The sequence below is a fragment of the Hippocampus bargibanti genome, linkage group LG08 (genome assembly GCF_051943395.1).
Source record: "Hippocampus bargibanti isolate YZ-2025 linkage group LG08, ASM5194339v1, whole genome shotgun sequence".
In the NCBI taxonomy this organism is placed as follows: domain Eukaryota; kingdom Metazoa; phylum Chordata; class Actinopteri; order Syngnathiformes; family Syngnathidae; genus Hippocampus; species Hippocampus bargibanti.
Window position 1 is genome coordinate 18,134,909 of NC_142741.1, and position 19,504 is coordinate 18,154,412.

General features: G+C 42.7%; 1 protein-coding gene across 1 annotated transcript in view; it reads left to right on the top strand.

Annotated features, from left to right (window-relative positions):
- lmo7a (LIM domain 7a) overlaps positions 1–11,650 on the top strand; it is a 78,879-nt gene extending 67,229 nt beyond the window's left edge. Inside the window, 13 exon segments of the mRNA XM_089002256.1 lie at positions 53–110; positions 210–266; positions 1,424–1,449; positions 1,554–1,661; positions 1,775–1,861; positions 3,496–4,064; positions 6,225–6,265; positions 6,372–6,530; positions 6,876–7,053; positions 7,173–7,463; positions 7,848–7,956; positions 10,851–10,953; positions 11,077–11,650. Of these exon segments, the coding sequence (XP_088858382.1) occupies positions 53–110; positions 210–266; positions 1,424–1,449; positions 1,554–1,661; positions 1,775–1,861; positions 3,496–4,064; positions 6,225–6,265; positions 6,372–6,530; positions 6,876–7,053; positions 7,173–7,463; positions 7,848–7,956; positions 10,851–10,953; positions 11,077–11,099 (1,809 nt within the window). The 3' untranslated portion in view covers positions 11,100–11,650.
- Positions 11,651–19,504: the final 7,854 nt, after the last annotated feature.

Genomic DNA, 19,504 nt, shown 5'->3' on the forward strand with positions numbered 1-19,504 from the left:
TATTTGTCCGCCTTATTTTTTCTTAATTACCAAACGGGGTATCTTTGTGTAGGATGTGGCATCCAACGGCATCACTGGTGGTTACCCCAAAGTATCCATGATGACTCAAGGTAATGATATGCAACCAATGATGTAGTGATGACATATTAGGAGTATACTATGTTTTGTTTTGCCCTGATTAAACCTGATCTCTCCTATCTCATGTGTAGAATCAGAGCCAATTTCGATGATAAACTTAAAACGGAGGTCCGAGTTTTTTGAAAAAGGTAATCACAAATGTTCTAATATAAGTTTGTGGCTCTTTTGGGGTTTTATTTTTATTTTTTAATGCTCCTATCTCATGCAACACTTTCCCCCACTTGCGGCTTTGCACGCTTTCAAAAGGGAGTCCTACCTGGATGTGTTTTGGGCCCGCATTTTTACCTTATCCGGTTGCAGAGGTCGTGTTTTCCTTTTTCAGGCATCTCAGAATCAACGGTCAATGCGCTTGCCATCATTTCATTTTTGGGGTAGTAGTTGTCCACAGCCAGGACCAAAGCACCACCTCCATGGGGGCCATACAGTTCACTTGTGACCTTCACATTAAGGGCATGTGAAGGAACAACCCCTCCAATACAATTTAATGTTCATTACAGAAAAATGAATGAAACGCTTCAGTGAAAATGTATTCCAGTTTTACATTGAGCGTGAAATTTAAATGTTTTGTAACAAAAGATATCTATTCCTTTTTCATTGAGTTGGAATGTTTCAAGTTTTCAATTCTTAATATGAAAATTATAAATTTGAGTCTTAAATGAAGAAATTCTAAAATTAATGTTTACTTTATAATAATAATAATAATAATAATAATACATTTCATTTATAAGCGCCTTTCAGAAACTCCCAAGGACACTTTACAGTCACATTTTTTTTTCTTTGACATTGATCGTAAATGAGAACAATGCCTCTTGGATTGTAAAATAAATGGGCAATATTTACTCTGAAGTAAATAATAACACTTATTGGCAACCTTTTCCACTGATTTTTTTAATTAAAAGTCTTTGTTTTTGAGAACATTTTACAATTTGGGTGCAAAAAAATAACTGAACCCAATGTCATACCCAAAAGCAACTCTTCTCACTTTTGTGGTGATTATGCTGTGTTTTTTTTTCCCTGTGTCAATTGTTTTCCACAATAATAACATACTCGTGCCACATTGCATGCCAATCATTCTCTTCCCAATTTTCTCCATTCCGTTTCTTAAAACTTGTTATTCTCATTGTCACTTTTCATGATCAATTGCTGCTTGACTGAGCAATAAATAAGTAAATAAGCCTGTCATCAACCTTTCAAATTAGGATCTGGTCCCCAGGGTGTCTTGAATTAATCTTCCATGGTGCATGACACAAATATTGACTGGATGTTTTTTTTGTGTTTTTTTTAGGAGCAGCAGACTCCGCCATGCCAGATGTAAGTACCACCATTAGTTCAATTGCAGCCTTTTACTGACATCACTCTTTTTGGAGCATATGAACGAAATATCATGGACAGAGCTTTAGCCTCTCCATCATTAGATACCTGTTCCTCCACTCACTGTGTCTTCGACTCGCTGGTCTTGGGATCCAGAAGAGGAGCGCAGGAGACAGGAGAAGTGGCAGAAGGAGCAGGAGCGCCAACTACAGGTACATTTAAAACAGAAATACAAATGATTTAAGGTAGAGAATGTTTTGGGGTATTTTGATTGTATTTATAAGCACCTTTCAAAAAATGTCAACGTTATTGTTTTGTCGTGTAGGAGAAATATAAACGTGACCAGGAAAAATTGCAGGAGGAATGGACAAAGGCCCAGCAGGAGATCTCCAGCAGTTTCCCCCAATCCGAGGTACCATATCATATATTGAAACTGCTCAAATAAATTACAGTAAAGTCTCGTTATATCGATATTCAAGGGAGTCCGAAAAAATATCGATATAACCGGGACTATCGATATATCCGACCCTGTTTGCATGTAATTTTCTCCGTGCGTGCATAGAAATAGTATCGATATAACCGGGACTATCGATATATCCGATATCGATATAACAAGACTTTACTGTATATACTAAAATTATAGGCATTAGGTTGGTACAACCCAATTTGAGTGTATTTTTTGATCGGAAAACAAGATGACAAATTATCTGGAAAAAAGAAAATAAACAAAAAAAATAACATTCGCTAAAGTTCCTGATTTAGGATTAAACTTTATTTTTTGTTTCTGTCTAAGATGTTTGCTCGGACACATGGAACAAAGGCTTGAACACAGAAGATTGTCTTTTGCAGTTTTTATGAAGCCACTTTACGTGACCTTATTCAATCTCCTACCTGAGGATGACAGTTTAACAGGTTGTGTCTGTTCACCTCAGATTGACCCCAGATTTTCTGTGCTCCCATTGTGGGCCGTGTGTTCGGCCAACTAAGCATACAACAGCATGAAACGTTTAAATTTGATAACTTCTATTCTGTCTGTTCTCAGTTTCTTACAAGGGAATTCAATGTTTTAGCTTTCATACAATTGAACCTAATAAAAACAATGGGTAATGGCAATGTGGATGACCAAAAAAAAAAAAAAACGACTCTAGTAACGTCGAGTGACTAGACAAAAAAAAAAAATCTCATTTTTCATTTATAGTTGTTCCACAATCTTATCAACCGTTCACTGGAAATAAAGAAGTACTTTCCGTAATTTCCGGACGAAAGAGCACACCTGATTATGAGCCTCACTCACTACATTTTTAGAGGAAAACCGATTTTGTACATACACAAGCCGCGCCTTGTATATAAACCGCATGTGCCCGCATGAAAACATGTAAACATAGTTACAAAGAAAGACGGTACACAGAGAGAGTTTTAAATTTTTAATAATATATCTTAACAACAATAATAATAATAAGATAACTTTCTTCCCAAATGGTGCCTGTGACGCAGCAGTAAAACGGTAGCAACATGGTAACAACACACAAGCAACACAATAGCAACACAGTAGAACTACTTCTTCTTCAGGTCTGGTAAAAGAACATACTGGTAAAAATCACGGTAAGCCGTCTTTATCCTGCTCCTTTGAAGTGAAGTCAGCAAAGTCATTGTCATCAGTGTCGGAATGAAGCAGTGTCATACAGACGTTGTCACACACTCCCTCAGCCTCTCTCTCTCTCTCGCTCTCGTGATTCGTTTATGCCAAGTTTCTTTTTGCATTTTCCATGATGAGGGTATGCTCACGCTAATTTAGTTTATGCACAAGACAAGAAGTTGCAGTGTTCCTCAACGCATATATTCCACCGGTCTTAATCTTACCTTTTCTACTCGAGCGCCCCTGGCGGCCGTTAGAAAAATTACATGAATTGGCCGCATCACTGAATAAGCCGCAGGGTTGAACGTTTTGTAAAAAAGTACCGGCTTATAGTCCGTAATTTACGGTAGTTGTGATGAGGTTTGACTTTCCTCTTGTTCAATCAGGCTTCTTTTTGGTTTCTCATGCAGCCTATGGGCTCAACCCTCGCCCACCGGGAGCTACAGCAGGAACGAGAGAGGCTGGACTTTGACAGAAAGAGAAGGGAAGAGGAGGAGGAGCAAGAGCGCATGAAGCTGGAGGCAGAGAAGAAGCTGAGAGAGGAGGAGTTTGAGCGCCAAAGGCAAGAGATGAGGAAGCGGGAGGAGGAACTCGAACGAGAGAGACAGAAAATGGAGAGGAAGAGGAGGGAACAGGAGCAAGAACTGGAGCGACAAAGGCAAGAGATGAGGAGGAGGGAGGAGGAGCTGGAGCGTCAAAGGCAAGAGGAGGTGGAGAAAAGGAGGAGGGAGGAAGAGCTAGAACGCCTCAAGCTGGAGGCGGAAATGAGAATGAAGGAAGCGGAGGAGCGCCAAAGGCAGGTGGAGGAGGAGAGAAGGAGTATCAGGGAGAAGGAGGAAGAGGAGAGGAGGCAGAGGGAAGAAGAGGAGCTTCTGTGGCAGAGGAGAAGGGAGGCAGAGAAGGAGGAGCTGAGGAGGAGGCTGGCGGCGGCGGAAGAGCAGCAGCGGCAAGAGAAACACCTCACCTTCGAGGAGCAACGGTCATTATTTTTGCTGTGAACATCAATCAATTATAAATACATCAAAATATAACCATCCGTGGGTGGTTGTTTACAGATCAATCATTCATGTAAAAAACATGTTTGAACTCATTCATTGCCATTCCTGAATTTATTCGAGAATTTAAAAGCATGACGTGGAGCGCCATTCCCGAATTTGTTGAGGTTTTGGTATTTCCTGTGGGGGGAAGGGGGTGTTTCAAGCACCGGTCAGACCTCTAGAAATGTTTTTTCCTCCCGCGAGGGTGCAGCATTTGCCTTTTGTATAGCCGTCCCCATTTATAATCATAATTATAAAAGTACATTTTATTTATAAGCGCCTTTCAAAGCTCTCAGGGACACTTCAAGATCAGATAACTCAAGACCAATATAACTTAGCAATTGACACTGGTTTTCTGATGAAAGAAGAGAGTCTAAGTTTCCTTACGCTGCATTGAATGTTTATGTAGTCCTAAAACTCAATATTCTTTGGGTCTTGCAATTTGAGTGCAAAATGACCAAACCCCTGACACTGTAGTGGACACATTTTTGCACATCATCCGGCAGTGAATGAGTTTAAAAAGTTACGCTACATTTACAGTAGACATAAAGGTAATTTTTAAACAAACAAAGCATTATGCTCTAAGTGTGAATACAAGAAATGTGCCAGTGATTAATATATGTGAAGCATATGTAACACAAAAATCAAATATCTGAATCACAGGTGTCAAATCAAAGCCTGGGGCCCAGATCTGGCACACCCAGTCATTTGAGATGGCCCGCAAAAGCAAATCAAGCACGTCAAGTTCCGTGATGATTGCTAAAGTCTGAACCAACGTTTTCATTTGTCATATATAAACCATAATACCACTCATTATTCTTGACTGCTGATTTGAAAACGGGTTATTCATTAATTTGTTGGACGCTGTGCCGAGGCAATTCAACATTCATATGGTTTCCCAAAAGTTGTAACGGCTCTCCAAAGGAAAATGTAATGACAAAAAATAAAATGGACACCCATGATCTAAATAAAAGATAATATACTTACCAGATAATATACTAAGCATCTTAAACATTCAAAAATATATACAGTGATACTTCAGCTTACAAACTTACTTGGTTCCCAGAAAGTGTGTGTAAGGCGAAAAGTTCGTCTGCCAAATATTTATTTACCATAAGAAATCATTAAAAATGAGAATAATACATTCTCAGGTCCCAATAAAACATAGTTTTCTACTAAATAACCCTTAAAACTAAACAGACTATACCTTATTGTATGTCTCATAAATTTGCTATTGGATTGTAATGAAAGAAAAAAACTGAAAAAATGGTCGTTGATGTATTTGCCTCTTGATGATATCCGAGTGAAGTTGCCGTGCTTTCTCGGCGATAATACCCTCACTCACAATGTCCCCTGCTAGCTGCTTTTCGTTAATGCAAATCAACAGAAATTTTTCAACCTCTTCTATTGCCTGAGACCTTTGCTGAGACAACACAGAAAAACCCTAAGCCACACGTAGCAATGGTCGACTTAGCATACTGATACTGGGTCGCTAAATCACACAAATTCACACCTCGTTCGTGTTTTTCGATGATCTCCTTCTGCTTGACCGTAATTTTTTTTATGTCCTCTTCGGCTTAACACTAACCTGTGATGGGGTCTTTTTCGGTCCCATAGTAGCAAAAGTACTCCACTCGATAGCAAACCATGTCTGCACTCAAAGGGGTTGTTCGACCATGTGGTTTGTGTTCATCCTCCTTAAACTAGTCCGCCAGCCAACATGGCGCTGTGTGGTGGGTTCGTCTGCCGAAAACTAGTTTGTATGCCAAGATTATTTTCTTGTGAATTTAATGTTTCGAAGGCGATGAGTTCGTCAGCTAATGCTTTTGTAAGCTGTGGTATCACTGTAGTGTAAAATCCATAGAAAAACAAACAAGCAAACTATAAAACAAAATTTCAAAAATGTAACAGAATAAATTCTGAGAAAAGTTGCAAAAGGCACAGAGACACAAAGTTAGAATTGGACCCAGCATCAAACCTCAATGTAAACAAAAAATCATGTCATTGATAGTTGGCAAACAAGGCAATTTTAACAGGGGCCATTTAAGACGAGTTACAATAAAATGTAACATAAAAAAATGTTTAATTGTTTGTTTTTACAGGGCTAAATCACTTCAGAATGAAGTAGGACTTCCGAGCAGAGGTGAGTGAAATAGACTTAAGAATTATGCCAAATTCTGTGACCTTTTAATAGACTCCACTGAGCCAGTGTGGCACACGTAAACCCCACCTGTGCACCGCCGCCATAGATGTGTTTGTATATGCATCCGGCATGGCCCACTGGTCACTGGAGGAGATGGCCAAGAGCACACGCGACAAAGTGGCACACGGTCAAAGGGCCGCATGCGAGCTGGAAAAGCAGAGGAGGAATATCCTCATTGACAAAAGATACAGGGAGTCTGAGAGAGGTCGGCAATCTCTGCCTCTGATCGGCCACTCATCGAAACATTCCAATCTGCATGCGAATCAGGCCATCCAAATCAAAAATGATGAACTTGATTTAATCTGATTTACAAATCTCAGTATCGGCATTCAGGATGCTTTCATATCTTTAGAATGAAGTGAAAACAGCATGGACACACATGAACACTTTTTTGATCGAGCACAGCAAATGCTAAGAAGATTTCTGCTGACCGTATTAGTAGATCAGATGTGACATGTCAAGAAATGACAAAAAATAACGTGATCATGTTCGCAATGTTGGTGCGGGATGCAATTCATCTGTTGTCTGGCTTTTTGTTCCTTGAGAGCAGTGATGGGCGGTGATGCGATTGACGCAAAGTTTGCACAGCCGCCATCGCAGGCGGAGCTCCAACGCCAGCAGCTTCTGAGCGACATGAGGAAGAAAACTAACTTGCTGACGGACAGCAGCTGGATCCGCCAACGATCCGCCACCACCTCTGGTCACGACGACCTGCCATCAACACGCAGGTATGTCAACCATGCGCCCTGGTTGCCGGTGATGCTGGTGTGGTCTCGCAAGGTGTGCGGGTTGTGGGTTTCAGCGCTGGGGCTAACTGGCAAAATTGGGTGTGGGCTTGGCTTTGTAGGGGCGGCTCGCTTGACCACATGGATAAACCCTTCAACTCCTGGCGTTCATCCTGGACCCCAAGGAGCGATTCTTACATTCCAAACTACTCCAGACCTCACTCTGCCATCTATGGCAGCGCTCCCCTGTTCGGTGGCGGGCCCCCGGAGGTGCGGTCAGGAGCGAGCACCCTGCCCGCCTCCTTCCGGGGCCCGGCGGCGGGAACGACCCCTTGGTCTCGACAATCGTCAGTGTCTCCCACCACTTCTTCAGAACCTGGTCCTGACACAGGTGGTCGGCAGCAGCGCAGCAGGTAGACTGGGCTTTGGTGGTCTGCTGGGTCTGAACCGATGCAATGGTGGAGCTTGAATGGGAGTGCTGGCTAAAGCTTCAGTGTTTTGTTGCGAAGAACGCCGCCTATTTTTGGGGGGTCAGGCACTTGAAAGCTTGCAAGTGGTTTTTTTTTAGTTTTTGTTTTTGATAGAGAAAGTTTATCATCAAGTTTAAAAGGCACCTCCACTCCATTTGTAAAGTTGACCCTTTCATGCACTCATCGCTGCACATGTCGCTTGATCACTTGACAAGCTATCCACTGTCGTGACCGCTGTCCCTGAAAGGGTTCAAATATCTTCCCTATGGACGTGCTTTTTGAGCATGTGTGCTTCCGTATATCCAAGCTGTGCGTTGTGTGGTGCAGGTCAGTGAGCGGTAAGAAAGTTTGCACCTTGTGTGACACGGCGCTGGGAAAAGGAGCAGCCATGATCATCGAGTCCCTTGGGCTCTGTTATCATTTGACCTGTTTTAAGGTGAGAACTTCTTTTGAAAGTCCCTCAGTACATTTCAACATTAGTCCTGATTGCCATTTTCACTTGATTGACATCAATGATCAGCATTATTTCAAGTAACCAAATATTTGTTTCCACCTTAATTCACCAAACCTCATCTCGCGTTTCATTTGTGTTTGTTTGTTTTATTTTTGTTATCATTCTTGCTTTTACAACCTGTCCGACATTTCAAAAAAATAAATTCACCCGTTGCTGAACCTAACCATTAAGGGATCAATATTACCAAATGCATTACTACTGTATATGTTGAATATTACTTTGTATTTTATTGTGATGACGATGATGAGGATGATGATTTCTACAAAAAGCTCATGCGCGAGAGGACCTTGTATGGTGGGACGTCTCTTAGTGGTGTAAGGGGGGAACGCCGGGGGATTTTTGACCCCTGATGTGGCCCACCAGCCAGCGAGGAAGCAAGAGGGGTCTCACCGGAAGGCTAAGTGCCCAGGACTCGTCCCGCCAGAACGTAGGGGATTGGGTGTAGTCGCCCCACAACCCTCTTTATATAATAATCAGTCAAGGCCCCTTTCCTTGCTCCCACAATGGGTGTGAACCACTTGGTTAGGTTAGTTAGTCTCTTCGCCACTCAATGTATTGAATAAACTACATTACTTTGTTTTTCATTTGGTAGCCTATCTTTTGGATGCACTAATTTTTGCCTTAACGTTGTACTTGCATTGTCCATCCATCCATCCATCTTCTGCTGCTTATCCGGGGTCGGGTCGCGGGGGCAGCAGCTTCAGTAGGGAAGCCCAGACTTCCCTCTCCCCAGCCACTTCTTCCAGCTCGTCCTGGCGGATCCCGAGGCGTTCCCATGCCAGCTGGGAGACATAGTCTCTCCAGCGTGTTCTGGGTCGTCCCCGGGGTCTCCTGCCAGTGGGGCATGCCCGGAACACCTCACGAGGGAGACGTCCCGGGGGCATCCTAATCAGATGCCCGAGCCACCTCATCTGACTCCTCTCGATGTGGAGGAGAAGCGGCTCGACTTTGAGCCCCTCCCGGATGACCGAGCTTCTCACCTTATCTCTAAGGGAGAGCCCGGACACCCGACGGAGAAAGCTCATTTCGGCCGCTTGCATCCGGGATCTCGTTCTTTCGGACACAACCCATAGCTCGTGACCATAGATCCCAGCCGCTTCACATTCGGCTGCGAAACGCTCCAGCGAGAGTTGGAGAGCTCCACTTGAAGGCCCCAACAGTACAACATCATCTGCAAAAAGCAGAGATGCTATACTGAGGCTACCAAAACGGAAACCTTCAACGCTTCGGCTGCGCCTAGAAATTCTGTCCATAAAGGTTATGAACAGAATCGGTGACAAAGGGCAGCCTTGGCGGAGCCCAACCCTCACTGGAAACGGTTCCGACTTACTGCCGGCAATGCGAACCAGACTCTGACATCGGTCATATAGGGACCGAACGGCCCGTATCAGCCGCTCCTGTACCCCATACTCCCGAAGTACCCTCCACAGAACTCCACGAGGGACACGGTCAAACGCTTTCTCCAAGTCTACAAAACACATGTAGAGTGGTTGGGCGAATTCCCATGCGCCCTCGAGGACCCTGCTAAGGGTGTAGAGCTGGTCCACTGTTCCGCGGCTGGGACGAAAACCACACTGTTCCTCCTCAATCTGAGGCTCGCCTTTCCGACGGACCCGCCCCTCTAGGACCCCTGAATAGACCTTTCCAGGGAGGCTGAGGAGTGTGATCCCTCTGTAGTTGGAACACACCCTCCGGTCCCCCTTTTTAAAAAGGGGGACCACCACCCCGGTCTGCCAATCCAGAGGCACTCTCCCCGATGACCACGCAATGTTGCAGAGGCGTGTCAGCCAGGACAGCCCCACAACATCCAGAGCCTTTAGGAACTCCGGTCGGATCTCATCCACCCCCGGGGCCTTGCCACCGAGGAGCTTTTTAATCACCTCGGTGACTTCAGTCACAAGGATCGGAGGGCCCACCTCGGAGTCCCCAGACACTGCTTCCTCCAAGGAAGGCGTGTTGGTGGAGTTGAGGAGGTCTTCGAAGTACTCTGCCCACCGGTTCACGACGTCTCGAGTCGAAGTCAGCAGCGCCCCACCCTCACTGTACACAGTGTTAGTGGTGCACTGCTTTCCCCTCCCGAGACGCCGGGAGGGGATTGCATTGTAAGAATGAAAATTGTAAAGAGCAGTACATTGGGGAGACTCAACAAATTCTCAAAGAAGAAAAAGAAAAATACTTTATCAACATCGCAGGGATAATACAAGTGGGCCTCAATCGGCAGTACATTTGCACCTAAAAGCTAGCAACCACTCATTTGACGACAATGAGGTTAAAATCTCAGCGAAAGAACATAGATGGTTGTAAAGGGCGGTAAAAGAAGCGATTCTTATAAAACAACAACATCCTTCATTAAACCGGCCTGGTGGGGTAAGGTTCAATTTGGATCGTTCATACAATAGCCTGCTTAGGCAAAACAGGTTAGGCAACATTTGTAATGCTGATGAGGTGATACCGATGGGAGTGGGGCAAATAGGCCAGTCGTTAGTCAGGAATGTAGGAACAATCAGTGGGGCCACAGGGCGTGGTCCTCTGCTCCCCCCAACCTGAAAGTAGGGACCTATCATAGCTGTGTCCGGCGCCGCCATGTCTGGACATTAGGGATATATAAATAGGGCCGATACGACCAGTCAGACTTTAGTTCGCTGACAAAGCCTCTTGGATAGGAGGCGAAACGTCCGAAACCTTCAAATTTGTACAGATGACGGCTGAAGAAACCTTCTCATCGATGGACCACTCCTGTACGACTGAGAGCTTACACAGACGTATTTGCTGACATGTAATGTTGTTTGAACAATCAGCTTTGTGTTCATTTCCAGTGCATCGACTGCAAGTCGGTCCTCGGGGGATCGGAAGCCGGGGCGGAAGTCCGAATCCGGAACAAACAGCTCTACTGTAACTCCTGCTACATGCGATTCAAAGGTTAGTACTACTGCCCATCTTCTTTTCTTTCATCCAATTTGTTTTTGGGGTTCGCTCTCAAATTTGACATTGCCGCACCTGGCCTTGTGATACAATTTCAAATTTTTATACCGTGTCTTCCAGTTGGCCAGCCCACGCCAATGTGACTTGTGGGTCCTATTGAAGACCGACAACAACGATCCATGATGCCCCTGCCTCACCTAGCGCCAAATGACCAAGTTGTTCATCTTCATTCCTGAGATTGTAATCATTTTTTGCTTTTGTTTTTGGTTTGTTTCTTTTGGGTAAGACTATTTTTTTTGTGCAAGATGGTTACTTGGTTACTGTGGGGAAGGGAAAAATCAAAGCCTGCAAGTTCATTTGCAGCCATGGTGAGCGTTAATTCTCTCATAATAAATATTGTATTTTTTCATAAATGCAGTTTGGCACTAGGAGAAAAAAAATGCTCGTCAATCTTACTACTATATCGTTCTTTTAATTATTATTTGTATGTAAACCAGCGGTGTTTAATATTCATCCGCCTTCTTACGTGCCTTTATTTCTCCCACAGGGGAAAGTCGTTATGATGACTATCATCGTTATCTAGACTGTATTTAATAAGATGGGATATAACACGGGTTGTGACTTGTGAGGAATATACATGTATATGTGATGATGGCACAGAAATTGTAAATAAAGACTTTTGCTGCTCTTGGAATGTTGTGACTCGGGTGTTGGATTCCAGGTGCTTGGGTATAATTTCACTGAAGCAATTGGTCACGCCCATTTGATCCCACAAGCGGTGTTCTGTGACACTTTTGACAAGTCATCTCCATAAATCGTGTTAATCCCGCCATCGGAGCTGTTACATGAGATCCAATTTGCAATGAGTCTTGATTGAAGATTTCTACGCCTGCTTCTCTTGCTACCTCGACAAAGTGTTTGAAAATTGTCCTTGTCATTGTGTAATTGAGAAGAGGACTGAAATAGAAATGAGTCAGAATGTGTACGGGGGGTAGGGTGAGGGGGCTCTGTCAGTCTCGCTGTGGAAACGTATCAAATTCCCCTGCCCCCCACTTTGGATTTTTCTTGGCGCTGTGCAGGGGGGGAAATTTTAAATCTGAGTGCTTGGGAAACAACCCAAACCTCAATAGTGTCCTAGATAGAGAATATAAAGCCATACATGACACTTTTTCCCCTATCTACTATGACATTGAAATTTTCTGGTGTCGATTTTTACCAACTTTGTTGGAAAATACAGTTCTTCCCATGGACCTCCACTGTATGTCTGCATAATTATTAACAACATACATTAATAACAAATCTGCACGACAGTGCCACGAAAGTATGTGGTCCTGACAATTAAAATCTTAAATTGCACTACTATTGGAGACGTCTGTGTAAGCTCTCAGTCGTACAGGAGTGGTCCATCGATGAGAAGGTTTCTTCAGCCGTCATCTGTACAAAAGTGAAGGTTTCGGACGTTTCGCCTCCTATCCAAGAGGCTTCGTCAGCGAACTAAAGTCTGACTGGTCGTATCGGCCCCATATATATATCCCTAATGTCCAGACCTGGTGGCGCCGGCCACAGCTATGATAGGGACCTATCATAGCTGTGGCCGGCGGAAAATATGGTACAGTGAACCTATCATAGCTGTGGCCGGCGCCACCAGGTCTGGACATTAGGGATATATATATGGGGCCGATACGACCAGTCAGACTTTAGTTCGCTGACGAAGCCTCTTGGATAGGAGGCGAAACGTCCGAAACCTTCACTTTTGTACAGATGACGGCTACTATTGGAGACTTTTTCTACTCTGAATAGCTTTTGGGCAAAAAGAAATAGAACAACCGATTTGTCTAACCTCCTCATTCTGATGGATTTTCAGGCCTAAATGACATAAAATCAATATCTATCATTTCATTGTGCGCTCGCTCCACTCGACAATCAGTCTTCTTTTCATTTCGCCTTTTCCCCTGAAGGGGTCGCCACACAATTATTGTATGAACATTTTATAGTGCTATCTTTTCTCCATTCCGTAGCTTAAATTCACCAGTAGGTGGTACTGTGGCTCCAAGCAAAAAAAAAAAAAGCCAGAATTGTGTTTGGACTCTCATTTTCAACATGTCAGGGAAGCAGTGACGTGCAGTCAGGGGAGTCAGGTGAGGCGCCTCACCTGTCATCATGGAAACATCAAATGACAAAATAAATTAAACAGTTATATTTATTTAGTGATTTGTACTTTAACGTTCTTTTCCATTTAACTTTAACTTTAACCATTTTTGGATTTTTTTTTCAAAATCGCAGAATTTTCATATTTACCTTTCAAATACTAAGTAGAGACGAGTGGTGAGGCAGCAGCCGGCTGAGCCTCACCATGGATTGCGCAATGACTCATGGATTATTTTCCTTTTGATATTCTTCCATTCTAAAGACATTCATTCAGATTGCAAGTTTGAGATTTTGGTCTCAATACGCAAGACAATTGTCAAATTCTTTGAGGGTGCGCCTTATACTCCGGTCCGCCTTGTATACCGGAAAATATGGTACAGTGAACCTCAGTTTACGAACTTAATTGGTTCCCAGAAAGTGTATGTCAGGCAAAACGTTCATCTGCCAAACATTTATTTCCAATAAGAAACCAATAAAAATTTTAATAATCTGTTCGCAGGTCCCAATTAAACATAATTTTCTTCTAAATAAGCCTTAAAACCACACAAAATATACCTTATTTTATGTATAATATATGTGCTATTGTATAGTAATTAAAGAAATAAACTGTCCTGTATTAAAAAAATGTTTTATTTACCTTTGTGATGGTCGTTGATGTAGTGTCCTCTTGATGATATCCGAGTGAAGTTGCCGTGCTTTCTTGGCGATAATACCCTCACTCATTATTTTTCTAGCGAGCTGCTTTTTGTTAATCCAAATCAACAGAAGTTTTATTGCCTGAGACCGTTGCTTTGGCAACACAGAAACACCCTCAGCCACACGTAGCAATGGTCAACTTTGCGTACTGGTACTGGGACGCTAAGTCACACAAATGCACATCTCGTTCTTGTTTTACGATGATCTCCTTCTGCTCGACTATAATTTTCTTTTGTGTCCTCTTCAGCATAACACTAGCCTGTGGTGGGGTCTTTTTCTGTCCCATAGTGGTAAAAGTACTCCACTCAATAACAAACCACGTCTGCAAAAGGGGGTGTGGAAAACTAGTCTGCCAGCCACTTTGGCGCTGTTCAACCGTGTGGGTTGGTGTTCATCCACCGAAAACTAGTCCTCCAGCCACCGTGGTGCTGTGTGGTTTGGTTCGTGTGCCGGATACAAGTTCGTATGCCAAGATTAGGTTGTCGCGAATTTCATGTTTGTAAGGCAAAAAGTTCGTTAGCTAAAGCATTCGTAAGCCGAGGTATCACTGTACTTAAGGTATGAGTCAGTATCATTCAAAGAATAATTCAAATCATCATCAGTATCAAACAAAGCACATGTTTGGGTAGAATGTTTTCTACTTTTTTTCCTTCTTGTCACAGGAGAAATCTGTTTGGTACTCTTTTGAGAAGGAAATATTTTGTTCATTTCAGACTTTCAAATTGCCTTTTGGTGGATTTCATGCATCAAAGGCACCGACTGAAAGGGTGTAAAAATCCAAAACGAATGAAAGAAGCATGAAATCACATTTTAGGGCCCAAATCGTGTCATTTGGGTAACTTCATGATTGCCATCATTGTCCTGATGCTTTCATAATTAGTTATTTGACCTGTTACAGTGTGGTTTTGCCAGTTATAAAATCAATCGACCATGCAATGATTTAAAATAATGCCCACCTAAGGTCACTCTGTAAATGCCACTATCTCTTGAGAACCACAGAATGTTTACACATTTTCTGGAACAAACATGCACCCAATTAGTTTCTATAGCGCCTGTTCTCGAAATCAATGTGTTACCTTCCAATCTCCATGCCACCATCACCACTTTCAATTCTTTTCTAACAAGATTGAGTTGTGTTGCTTGTGTGTTTATGAACATTTGTTTGTTTGTTTGTTTGTTTGTTTGTTTGTTTGTTTGTTTGTTTGTTTGTTTGTTATATTTTCATTCTGGCGATGTGTTTGGCCACTGTCTCACAGTGGATGGAGCTGTTAGCGGTGAGCCAGCAAAGTTCATCGCAGCAAGGGTTGTTCATTGGTGACACGGGAATGTGAAGCAACATCGAAATTAGCTTTTATTAGATTTTTTTTCCCATGAAGCAATTGGGATGATGTCTCTTTGACTTCAAATTGAAAAACCTCAATTTTTCAGCCGCAAAAGCGCAATGAGATCATTTTCAACATCATCAGATTCGAAATCTGTCGCGACATTGTTTGCCCAGAGATAATGCGAATATACAGTGGATCTATCCATCCGTTTTCTACATCAAGTATCCTCATTAGGTTTATGAGGGCGCTGTAGCATATCTCAGCTCACTTTTGGCAAGAGGTACAGTTCCCCTTGGACTGCTCACCAGCCATTCCCAGGGCACATATTGACAAGCCTGTTCAGACCTATGCATAATTTAAACTCGTGTCATCTCAATGAACATGGCACTTTTTCACACAGATGCTTCTCTTTATTTGCTAATTCGTATCCTTGAGGACAAATCATTGTCAAATTCTGTTACTAATTAACAGATAATCTTGAGCTATTGATCTGTGACCTTTTGCAGATCAGCACAGATCCGAGCAGTCACGAATAAAGGCCTCTTGCTCTAATCCTTGACACACTAAAGGGCAACGGTACAAACGAGGCGAAGGGGGCCGTGTGACGCCTGCAAACTGAGAAACACTTAATAAAATAAATAATAAAATCTCTCCTGGAGACAATCCACCATCTTGATTCTCACTGATATACTTTATAACAGTGAAGGACACATTGGTACTTGGAAACAAAAAGGGACTCCTGTGGGTGCTATGCAAATGTACAAATGTTTTAGTAGGCGGAGGGAAAAGTTCTCCCCCTCATTAAACCATGAATTCGTGTGATGTGTATTTGTTATATTCAATTAAAACTGCAATGTAATGTAATGTAATGTCAGGTTGTCCCGTGATTGAGTGTGTCGCATCGACATCACATCGCACAGGTACGGTGTTCAATTCCAGCTCCAGCCTCCCTGTGTGGAGATTGCATGTTCTCCCCAGGCCTGCATTCGTTTTCTCCAAGTCATCCAGTTTCCTCCCACATTCCAAAGGCATGGATGACAGGCTGCTTGAAGACTCAAAATTGCTCCTAAATGTGAGTGAGTGCATGGATGGGTGTTCGTTCTGTGTGCCCTGCAATCGGTTGGCAACCGGTTCAGGGTATCTCCCACTTATTGCCTGAAGACGGCTGCGATAGGCTGCAGCACCTCAGCGACCCTAGTGAGGAAAAAGCAGTTCAGATGGAAATTAATGGAGGGATGGATGGAATTTCATATAATGCAAGTAAATGTATGTGACTCATTCCTTCAGTGATTACAGGGGATTGAAATGATATTTATATAATTTAGAGAGTCTTCTCTCAAGAAGGTAAGCGGAGTAGGGATGAAAATTATTTAAAAAAAAGACAATACAGTACTAAAAAGAAAGAATCCAGGGCACCCATGTGTACGAGCAAAAATGTTCACGAATGGACTTGTTTTGGGTTCGTTGAAAAAGGCAAAATAATTGGGTAGACAATGCCGAACACGTGGCACAGCCTCATGTGAATGATGAATGGCAAAGTTTACTGATGCGCCCACCTCTGATCATTTTTTAATGACATATAGTTAGATATTCTTTACACAACAAATCGGGAGATGCTAAAAGAACATTCAAGGTCAAAATTGGTTTGAACTATTCATCTTTAAATCTGTTAGCACGCCGACTGCACAGTGCAGAGGTCAAGAGTTTAAATCAAGCTCCGGCCACTCTGTGTGGAGTTTGCATGTTCTCTCCTGGCCTGCATGGGTTTTCCCCCGGTCCTCCGGCTTCCTCCCACATTCCAAAAAAATGAATAGCAGTTTGATTGAACACTCCAAATTGTCCCTAGGTGTGAGTGTGAGTGCGGATGGTTGTTGGTCTCTGTGTGCCTTACAATTGAAAGGAAACCAATTCAGGGTGTCTCCCGCCTCGTGCCTGAAGATGGCTGGGATAGGCTCCAGGACCCCCTGCGATCTGAATGAGGATGAAGTGGTGTGGAAAATGGATGGAAGGATGGACATTTACAGCATTGTTTCTGGCATATATATATATATATATATATATATATATATATATATATATATATATATATATATATATATATATATATATATATATATATATATATATATATACAGTGAGACCTCAACTTACAAAACACCTTATCTTACAAACTTTTCGTCTTAAGAACGTTAAATTTATGGAAATTAAACCTTATAATAAGCACTATTTTCATAATACACACCCACCACGGCTGGCGGAGTGATCTTCGGCGGAAACACACGACCGAACAGCGCTCCAGCCGGCGCTACTTTCCACACCCCCTCTCATTGAATGCACACGTCGATCGCCTACTTGGAGCTTTTTGCTGAAAATATTACTATGATTGGACCAAAAAAAAAACACCACAGGCTAGTGTTCAGCCCAAGAAGACACAAAATAAAATCACTGTCACTGAGAAGAAGGAGATAATTGAAAAACACGAACAAGGTGTGCGTTTGTGTGATTTAGTGGCCGAGCACGGCTATGCTAAGTCTACCATTGCTCCCATTCTCCGGAACAGAGAAGCCATCAAAGGTGCGTCTGTTGCAAAAGGTGTTTCCGTGCTCTCAAAGCGACGGTCTCGGGCAATCGAAGAAGTTGAAAAACCTCTGTTAATTTGGAATCACGAAAAGCAGCGTCCGGCGACAGCGTGAGTTTTATGCGAGAATGCACGGCTAATTCACGCCGATATCGCCATACGCCAACCTGGAAGTTCGGCGCTTATTGAGGATTTTAAAGCCAGTAACGGATGGTTCGAGAACATCTGAGGGCGAGGAGGAGAGGGCAATGTTGGCAAAGTGGAATGATGTGCAGGCTTTTACCGAACAGTTCCATCCAGAAAAGACTATGACAATCATCAACATGATGAACGATAATGTGATGCCTCAGCTTCGTAAGACCTTACAAGTCAGAAAGCAACAGGTGTCAATTAAGAGGTTTTTAATCAGCAAAAATGATTAAGAGTCTCCAAAGAAAAAAAGAAGAGAAGCCACACCAGAGGTTAGGTTACCAACAGTCCTTATGGAAGGTGACTGTCCTTCCATAAGCCATCAACGACCTAAAACTATATTTTATGGAAACCCGGGAATGGATAATTTCACTGTGGGTGAAACCGGTGAGCCCATAGAACAACCATGAATTTATTTGTAAAATTTCTCCCTAAATTGAAAATGTGTAGTATTAAGGCAGATTTCCAATAATTGGCAGATGTGGTCCGGTTTAAGTTTAGTTCTTTCATGCAGAGAAACGTCCGCCAGCAGTCTCGCCTTTTTGGATTGCCTTTTTGGATTGTAAAGTAATTATAAAAGAGGCCAGAGCGCTAAAAACAGAAGTCTTTAGGAAGGCTACGTACACTGACCAATTCTTACTTTTCGATTCTAACCACCCTTTACAACACAAACTAGGAGTTATCAGAACCCTCCAGCATAGGACTTAACTAATACCAATAAGCGTTGAAGGTAGAAAAAAGGAGTCAAAACATATCAGGAGAGCACTCACAAACTCTGGGTACCCTCAGTGGTCATTTAACAAATGTCAGAAAGAAAGAATAGGGAATGAAACCAAAAATTCTGAAGATACAAAAAGGAGAGGAGTAGCAGTACCTTACATTGCAGGAGTTTGTAAACAACTACAAAGAGTCCTTTGGCAACACAAAATTCCTACTTATTTCAAACCGATAAACACTTTAAGGCAAAAATTAGTGCATCCAAAAGATAGGCTGCCAAATGAAAAACAACGTAATATAGTTTATTCAATACATTGTAAGAATGAAAATTGTGAAGAGGCGATTTTCATAAAACAACTAAATCCTTCATTAAACCGGTTTGGTGGGGTGAGGTTCAATTTGGATCGTTCATACAATAGCCTGCTTAGGCATCATAGGATTAGTAATACTGATGAGGTGATACCGGTCGAAATGGGGCAATCAGGCCAGTCGTTAGTCAGATCAATAGGAACTATCAGTGGGGCTGCAGGGAGTAGTACTTTGCTCCCCCCAACCTGAGAGCAGGGACCTATCATAGCAGAGTCCGGCACCGCCATGTCTGGAGAGTAGGGACATATATGTATAGGGCCTAAACTACCAGTAAGACTTTAGTTTGCTGACGAAGTTTCTTGGATAAGAAGCGAAACGCCCGACACCTTCAAAGGAGTACAGATGACGGCTGAATAAACCTTTTCATCGCTGTAACAAAGTGCTGAACATGAACAACTATATCTTGACAAAAAAATAACTTGGCTCCTTCTTAAGACACGAGTCAAGGACATTCAGGGAGAAGTCGTAATATCCGATTCAAAAATCAAAACAATCGGAAATGTTGTCAATGCTGATGCTATTTTCC